Source organism: Chrysochloris asiatica, unplaced genomic scaffold (assembly GCF_000296735.1).
Source record: "Chrysochloris asiatica unplaced genomic scaffold, ChrAsi1.0 scaffold00150, whole genome shotgun sequence".
Classification (NCBI taxonomy): Eukaryota; Metazoa; Chordata; class Mammalia; order Afrosoricida; family Chrysochloridae; genus Chrysochloris; species Chrysochloris asiatica.
In genome coordinates, this window is record NW_006408668.1 from 4,280,541 (window position 1) to 4,289,820 (window position 9,280).

At 42.1% G+C, this 9,280-nt stretch overlaps 1 protein-coding gene across 1 annotated transcript in view; it reads left to right on the forward strand.

Annotated features, from left to right (window-relative positions):
• TBC1D8 (TBC1 domain family, member 8 (with GRAM domain)) overlaps positions 1-9,280 on the forward strand; it is a 156,595-nt gene that overhangs the window by 141,525 nt on the left and 5,790 nt on the right. The window contains exons 16-17 of the mRNA XM_006870738.1: positions 928-1,168; positions 2,960-3,025. Of these exons, the coding sequence (XP_006870800.1) occupies positions 928-1,168; positions 2,960-3,025 (307 nt within the window). The remainder of the gene's footprint in view (positions 1-927; positions 1,169-2,959; positions 3,026-9,280) is intronic.

Consider the following 9,280-nt stretch of genomic DNA (forward strand, 5'->3'; position numbering starts at 1 on the left):
CACACTGGTTACCTTCTTCACAATGCATGGATACTCTCATTATTTTATGTCTGGTGGTTCCGTTTCCATTAATCTAGTTTCCCTGTCCCTTTACATTCTCATGTTGTTGATAAAGTTCCTTCGATTTGGTTCCAACTTATAGCAACCCTGTGTAGGGTTTCCAAGGAGCAGCTGGTGGGTTTGAACCCCTGACTTTGCAGTTAGCAGTCCAGTGCTGAACCTGCATCACCACACCAGGACGCCTACATTCTCATACTTATTTTGAATTAATTGTGAATTGTTGTGGTCTTGTTGTTGTTGTTAAGTGCCATCCAGTCAGTTCCCACTTATATAGGGTGTCTAAGGAGCACCTGGTGGGTTTGAACTGCTGACCTTGTGGCTCACAGTCTAGAGCTGATCCTATAACACCATGTTTTTAAAGGAGCCAATCTGTTATGTAGTTCAGAGGTGGCCTCAGGGACTTGTTTCCATTCAAGGTGTGAAGAGTTGCTGTGAGGGGTTGGTAATAAGGAATCTGTGCCCTGACTTCATTTTGTGTGTCCTGTCATGCTTAATGTGAATAAGTCACAGCTTGGATTATCTTCTTTATATACTCTTTCTATTAGAAGTGAACAATGTGATTGATACTTGTTAAGTTCTTTAGAGTCAGTTCCAACTCATTGCAACCCTGTATAAGGTTTCCGAGGAGTGGCTGGTGGGTTTGAACCGCTGACCTTGTGGCTAGCAGTCCAGTGCTGATCCTATAGCACTATTGGTGCTCAGTGACTATATTTTTACTGTTAAATCAATCCTTTGATTTCCATAAGTTCTGATGTGTGATGTTTCCTGCTCTTTGAAATTGAAAATTCCTACTCCTCTTGGTCAGCGCTGGCTTTTTGTAGTGACAGGAGCAGCTGTCTCACAGCTATCTCATCCCTCGTTTCTAAGAGAGAACACATGATGAGCTGTTACTGGGAGCAGCCCAGCCCTGTGGTTCAGCGTCATGACCCCAACAGGCCCTACGCAGAGCAGTACCGTATCGACCACCGGCAGTTTGCAAACCTGTTTAAGCTTGTCTCGCCGTGGACCTGTGGCACCCACACGGAGATCCTCGCAGAGAGGACCTTTAGGCTCCTGGACGACAACATGGATCATTTCATCGAGTTCAAAGGCTTCGTTGGCTGTCTGGGTATGCCTTTGTAGTCTTAACTGCAGTGAGCTGCTTTGGGATGTGAGTCTGGGAACAGAAAGCGAAGCAGATGGTGGAGCAGGCAAACTACCCAATGCAATGCTTCCGTGACTGGCCTGACGTGAATAGGATTTTATTTTTATCTAAATCTTGATGTAGTGCCGTAGGATAAGCACTGGATCTCAAGGTCGGTTGAAGAGCAAGGTCGGTGATTCAAACACTCCAGCCTCTCTTCAGAAACACTATACAGGGTCACTACAAGTCAGAACTGACTGGACGGCACTTAGCAACAACAAATTGGATTTCTTTTGCTGCTGAGAATATGCACAGCAGAACATAAACCTCGTCAACAGTGGTGTGGATGACAGTCTTTCAGTCATGCAACCTTATTCTCTCTCTCCCTCTTTCTCTGAATTACTCCTTCCATTACCATAGACTCACGGCCCCCTGACGTTATGACTTTGATTTTAAATACCATGATGCCCGCTTAGCTGATGGCCTTCCTTAAGGGTGTGGGTCTGGGCACAGGCGGAGATGTCTGCAGGCTCTCAGTGTAAGCTGTTGACCTGCTTCTCCTCTTTGGCACCAAAGAGTCTGGTGGTTTGGCTTGCTAGAAGCCACATTCCTTACCTTTTGACATAAACTGAAATCTTTCAAAGGAATGAGATCAGACAAAATCCACCAGGCTGCCTGGTAGCTTAAACGTCACCATTTGCTGCCTTTAAAAATTCGCATTTCACCATCATAAGAAGCAATAAATTGGTTTTCATTTTGCAAAGTAATAAAGATTAGTAACTCTAAAACATTTGCTAAAAAAGGAGTAAGATACCAAAGTACTAAAAGTATCAGAAATAGACACAAATGCAAATCATTTGACTTAACATGATTATAGTCTGATATAATTCCCACATGTACAGTATTAAATATGTACCAGGGATGATGATCATGGAGGAAAGCTATAGTACTGAATAAACTAGATAGTATCTACAGCATACCATTCGAATTTTGCTTCTGTGGGAGCTCTTTTACAACTCTGTATATTAATTGGTAACAGTGCAACATGATTGTTGTCTCTATAAAAAAACAAAACAAAACAACAAACTCTCTGCCATTGCATGAATTCTGACTCATATGATACTGTATAGGATTTCTGAGGCAGTAGATCTTAATAGGAGCAGAATGTCTCATCTTTCTCCCACAGAGTGGCTGGTGGGTTTGAACTTGCCAGTCTTGTGGTTAGCAGTCCAGTGCTTATCCTGAAGCACCACAAGAGACAAGGAATTCTGCCCAGTGGAGGTTTGATTGATTTTCCTCTCCTACTGTAAATGTAGGTCCTGGTGTGGCGTCGTGGCCTAATGCGTCAGACTGCAAAGTCGTTTGAACTGCAAAGATTGGTGGTTCAAGCTCACCAGCTGCTCCTTGGAAACCCTAATACAGGGTCGCTATGGGTCAGAATTGACTTGAAGGCACTTAACCACAACAACAACTGTAAAAGAGGCCAGTCTCTCTATCTGACCATTCATTTATTTTCATGCTCCTGATCTGTCTGGTTTTTGCAATCTCCTTTGAGTTGGTTGAAATATCTTACTAGTTTTCCCACTAATGAGTTCAGTAAAATCTTTAACAGGTTAAAAATTTAAAGCAAGCAAATAAGCAAAACCATTTCTAATTTCAAACATGCAGTATCTGGGCATAAGGAGTAATAAATGTTGAGCTCAGTGAATTTTTGTGTCATAACAAATGTACTCTGTTGGCAGCTTTAAAGTTTCTCTCTCCTTCGACATTTTGCAGATATTATGTATAATGGAGAAATGAATGAAAAAATCAAACTGCTGTATAAGCTTCACATCCCTCCAGGTAAGGAATCTCAAGTTAAAAACTGAGGACAGCACTCTTAAGATCAGCTTTCTCTATAATCATGATGTTCTTACTTTAAATTCCATGAAGACTCAAGATGACGGATCTTTCTAGTTTGGAGTTAACAAGATCGGTTTTCTGTACAATAATGAAGACTCAAGGCAATGGGTGTTTCCAGTTTGGGGTTACAGATATCACAATTGCCAGTCCTGCATGGTTGGATGGCAGTAGTTCTCAGATGGCAGCCCATTGGAGTCACCTGGCGGCCTTGTGAAAACCTGGCTGACTGGGCCCCACGCGTACATGTTGCTGACTCACTGCATCTGTGATGGGCCTGGAATTTGCGTTTCTAGTAGGTTCCCAGGTGCTCTCTATACTAACCTCTGGAATGAGTAGGGGAGCCAGATCCTGGTTACTTAGAATAGATGGTTATGCTAGGCTACTTTTTTGAAGGATCATTTCATTTTTCCAGCACACCCCACCAGGCTTCTTTTACATCTTTTACATCTAAGCAATGGTAACCAGGAACAGAGGGCACTCATGGGGCAGCGGCCAAATTCTGTCTTCCAGGCTGGTGACTTTAGTTCAATTCCCAGCCAGTTCCTATGGCCTGTCAGTGGAGGCTTGTGTTGGAATGATGTGGAACAGGTGTCCGCAGAGCTTCCAGACTAAGATGGACTCAAAGGAAGGTTTGATGATCTGCCTCTGAAAATGAGCTCATAAAAACCCTGGAATCACAACTACCTCACCTCCCACCAATCCTGAGGATGGCACAGGATCCGAGAATGTTTGGTTCTGTTGTACATGGACCATCATGAGTTGAGGGCCGCCTAGCTAACACACAACCAAGAACAAAGGAAGCCTGTGAGAGCAGACCTAGCATTAATGGGAAAAAGAACAGGGACATGTTCAGGTAAGCCTTGGATCTTTAAAACGGATGGCGATGAATTAGGAATCTCAGAGGGTCTCTGGACATCAGTGCCGTGAGGGAGCCTTGGGAGGCTGGGGCTGTGAGGAGGGTCCGAGGACCACAAGCTCATGGTGGCTCTTACAATTATTAGATGATACACAAAAGTTGAAATTCATGTAGATGTTACTTGTGGGCTTTCTGGGTACCCTTCCTGAACCCCATCCTAACTACACGGGCACGTGGTATTGTATGCCCTTTATCCCCAGAGTGTGCTCTGGGGCCACACACAGTTCCTCCCGACCTCCCCTAATGCTCAGTATTACTTTGTCTCAAATTGTTCTGCTTCAGTGCCGTTCTTTGTTTTTATGCCAGTGTAAGTTAACTGACTTGTGTTTTTAATTTAACATGCCCTGTGTGGTGTTATGGGTTAATGCACCAGACTGCAAAGCCATTTGAACTGCAAGGTTGGTAGTTCAAGCTCACCAACAGCTCCTCCAAAACCCTATACAGGGTCACTATGGGTCAGAAATGACTCGATGGCACTTAATTTTTCTCAAGTATTTTTCTAACGTAGAAGATAGGCATCTTTTCATAATGTTCATCTAGTATCCAAAATAAAGCCCCCACAAAAGATCAGTTGTATTGACGAGATTTTGACTCAGGGTGTCCCCATGTGTGCAGAGTGGAACTGTTCCGTAATGTCTTGAAGGCTGTGGTCTTCCCAAAGCGGGGTGCTGGGCCTTTCAGAGACATCTCTGGGTATGTTTGAACTGCCACCTTCCCACTTAATAGTCAAGTGTTTAACCAATGGCACCACCCAGGGACTCCTTCTCTGGTATCAGGGGATCCTAAATAGAAATGATTGGTTTTATTTCTTTATGTAAGTATTGTATCTTGGAAGGAGCACTGATAGCTCAGTGAACTAAGCACTTGATTGCTAACTAAAATGTGAGTCTGCTTTTATAAATACTGCAGCTTTGAAAATGCTGTGGGGCAGATCTCTTGGTCCTGTGAGTCAGAATCCACTTCATGGCAATGGGCTTTGTGTTTTGTATTGTATCTTGATTTCCTAAATAAGGTTTATTTTGGAATAATTTTAGATTTATGAAAAGTTACAAAGGTAGTATAGAGAATGTTTCTATTCTTCATACATTTTTAAAATTTATGGTTAACTTGATATTTCCACATGATTCTTGATTTTGAATTCATAATGAATTTGTTTGTGTCTAAGTTTATTTTATTTCTAAAACAATTTAATTACTTTATTACATTAAAGGCATTGGTAGACGCTCATGGCTTCAGAAAACATTTTCAAAAACTTTTTCAGCATAAGTGATTGTAATATTTATATTTCATGACCTTTAGAATTGCATGTAGGATATATGAAAACTAATATGAAAAATCACATTTATTTGTCCTAAATGTGCTAAGTTTTTGGTAATGTTTAGTGCTTTTTTTTACCGGACACTTTCTTTGCCCAAGATAACAGAACAGTCCTTGAAAGTTCATTTAGTTAGAATGGCTTCACATTCCTTTGTACTAAATGTGTACAGTCCAGAGTGGCTGGGATCAGGTGGTATTTGTGTGGTTGAAATTAGCATCCATAGAACTGAAGATAACAGAGCAAGTGATGCCATAGGAAATGTGAAGACACTCAAGCTACACCCACCATACTGGTTCTTCACTGTTGGGTCACCCTTTTCTAATGGCTTTATCAAGGAACAACAGTGTAGAGTAACTTGGGTTTCCTATTTTCAAGAATGTGCAGTATGTCACAATTTCTATTAAAACCCCAGAAACTGAAGGATCAAAATATTCATGGGAATGGCCCAAATGACCTGCACGAAACAGGCTCCCTAACTGAAATGAAACAAGAGCTGGATGAGAAATCCAACCAGGCTTGGGAGCTTCACTCAGAGAGTAGAAATGACGTGTCTGAACATGCAGTTGGAGGAAGAAATGGCCCTGAAAATGGATGATGCGTGGGGCAAACTTGCAAAGGCAACTTCTGGGACCTTCCAGTTCAAGCATGCTGATACAAACTATATCAGAAGTGAGACCTGGCACATTTATTTGCTGATAGATATGGAGCTTCGGCTGGATGAAAGATCATTTACTGCTTTGGATTGGGATCCTGAGTTGAAAATGCAACTGAGGACTTTGAAAATCATCAAAGTGTAGAAAAACAAACCACCTAGAAATCCTCTTGTGAAACGAGAATATTGCAAAAGTAAAGCTAGGCTAGGCTGAAAGTCCTTGCTGTTGTCCAAATTGTCAAGACACCCTGATAATAGACACCATGGATTAATGATCCTGCCTGTAAGTATTTGTGTTGCATAAATCTCAAGCCATTTTCTTTCAGTGGCTGCAGGAGAAATCAGTTGGGTACCTTAGTTGATGTTCCCTGCAATGACGTGGACATGTCCGAATTCGATCCTTGTTGCTTTCGCTTGATTGCTGTTCCCAGTTACCATGGAGAGATGGGAGGAGGGCAGTTCAAGGATGGAGAATGGTGATTTTTTTGGACAGTAGTGTCCGGACTGCATCCGAAGGCTAGATTGTGTCCAAAGTAGCCTATGTGTTCTTCTACCACAAACAAGGCACTCTCAGTGCGGCTGGCTCTTTTCCTCTTGTTCAGGACGCTGAAGGGCCTTCACCAGCAACAGGCATCCCTGGGAAATGAGAATGGCAGTGGTACAGAAAACAAAAACTGTGCACAAACTAGCCAGTGAAAGTCCACGCTGCCAAAAAGGATACTTTCCCTACTGGTGGTAGCTCTTCAGTTGATGAAGTTACCCCCACATTAAAACAAAAGTCTGAGATACAGACTTTCCGTTGACCAAGTGCAAAACAAAAAACAAAAAAAAAAACAATTTTTTCCCCCCGATCTTAACTTGTGCAGTCAGTCCATGAAGTGAGAGCCAATGAGAACCTTCATAGAAATTATCTTGTATTTACAAGTGACGCATATGCTGTTGTTGTGAAGTGCTGTGGAGTTACATAGCAACCCCATGCACAACAGGACAAAACACTGCCCGGTCCTGCGCCATCCTCAGTTGTTACGGTTAAGTTCATTGCTGCTGCCATTGTTTCAGTCCACTTCCTTAGGGGTCTTCCTCTTCTTCGCTTACCCTCCACATTACCAAGCATGGTGTTCTTCTCCAGGGACTGGTCCATTATGATAGCGTATTATGTCCAGAGCTTGAGAGATGAAGTCTCGTCTTGCTTGCTTCTAAGAAGCATCCTGGCTGTGCTTCATCCAACACAGATCTGTGTGTTCTTCTGGCAGTCCATGGTATTTTTAATATTCTTTTCCAACACCATAATTCAAAAGCATCGATTCTTCTACGGTCTTTATTCACTGTCCAACTTTCACATGCATATGGTGGTGGCTTGGAAACCCCTTATAGGGTTTCCAAGGAGTGGCTGGTGAGTTTGAACCTCCAGCCTTGTGGTTCAAGCTCACCTTGAGGTCCAGTACTTTATCCCACAGCGCCACACCAGGACTGTACATATAGACAGTCACAAAACTTTGAAAAGTCATGTTTATAAAAGTTCAAATATCTCATTTATAAAGATCAAAAGGATATTATTTAAATTTTTCTATAAACTCAGGATTTAGTATTTCCCCCTAACAAGTTGTATTTTGTATTTATGTATAAAGATATAATGGGATGAAAGTGTTCAGAGACCCCACACCACCTCCAGCACACTCTAGTGTCTCTTCCTAAGTGGAGTCATGGTCTGTGTGCCGTGGTGTGAACTCAGCTGCGCTCGCTGCTCCATGGGCTGGGTTGGTTTCTCCGGCTCATTAGCACCACTGATACTTACCCTGCCTCCTTCCTGGACACTCACCCACCCCCAGAGTTAATGGCTTCCTTCTCTGTACTCCTAGGACAAGTATGTGCTGGTTCTTCTGTGGTAGCATTGTGTTAGAGTGACTCACGTACATATTTTTCCTCCTTGGTGTACACCAAGGTCTTTGAGGATAAACACCCACACTCTTCTTGGCATGTTGTTAAGTGCTGTCAAGTTGGTTCCAACTCATAGTGACCCTGTACAAGGTTTCCAAGGAGTGACAAGTTTGAACTGCCGACCTTACGGTTCAGACTGATCTTGAGCCCAGTGCTTTATCCCCCAGTGCCACACCAGGACTCCCGAGAAAACCCATTTCCTTTCTCACTGTACCCCAAGTGCCAGTCAGGGTTTATAAGTTTCCTCCTGTCCAGTTTCTGAGTGGACTCGCATATGAGGTAGCTCCAAAAATTTCCTGGAAATAATCCCTTTTAATTGCATTTAAAAAAAAAAAAAAGTTTTTTTTTTTTTTAGGCCCCTTCGTATGTGTCACTACTAAGAATTCATTTTAGGCAAAGTTACAGAAAAATGATTTAGTGAAAAACACCGACTAACAAAAAAACATCAAACAAAACTGAACCACACAGAAATCTTAACCTCCCAAGTGGGAGAGTCAATCATCAAAGGCTTAGGTGCCATCTGGTGGAGATTTATTGAATCACAACTGAATTTTGCCTTTGATTCAATTAATGGTTTATTAGTAAGTTTTTATTGTGAATTCAGTGAAAGTTTACAGGGCAGTTTTACATTCAACAAATCATATACTTTGTTTCATTACAAGGATTATAATCTCCATGTACCATCATTTAACAGTATTTCTTTCTATACATAATAATTTAAACCACCAAAGGGCACATTCTACAAGTCTGCCTCCCGGCCGCCAGTTCTCAATCTCTCTCTTTCCATGAATCTAGAGTCCTCAGCAGCTCTTTCTCTCCATGTCCTCATCTCTGCCTCCATCTCTGGTGTCACCGCTTCTTTGGATAGGGTCCTGCATTCTGCTTGTGCTCTTCTCCCTTGATGGTCCTAGGGTCCTCTGTTTCTGGACTCTAAGATTAACCAGTCTCCCATTTTTGTTACAAAACTTCTACACCTTTACAATTGTGACAGTCGCAATTGGTCATGATAAGTTACTCACTGTTGAATCATAAGAATCTTAACCCCATCTCTTTTCACCAGACCCATCTAGACAAGATGAAAACTATTCAGTGGGGACTCTGTCTTACCCCACACCCTCTTTAACTAAACTCCCTCTTGAAACCTTGTAAGCCAGTCACTGCATGCCTTTTCACCCCCTCATTTTAGGTAGCCGATGCCTGGGTTGCCCGTCCTATCTACCCTGTGTAGAGTAGATAGCATTTAGACTCCTTCCCTCTCTTGTTAGTAGTTTGAGCTACTACCTCCATGAGTTATAGGTGAAGTTCATCAAGTTGTAACAATTTACCCTCGTTTTCCTTTATAAAAAAAAAAAATTTTTTTTTTTTTTTTTA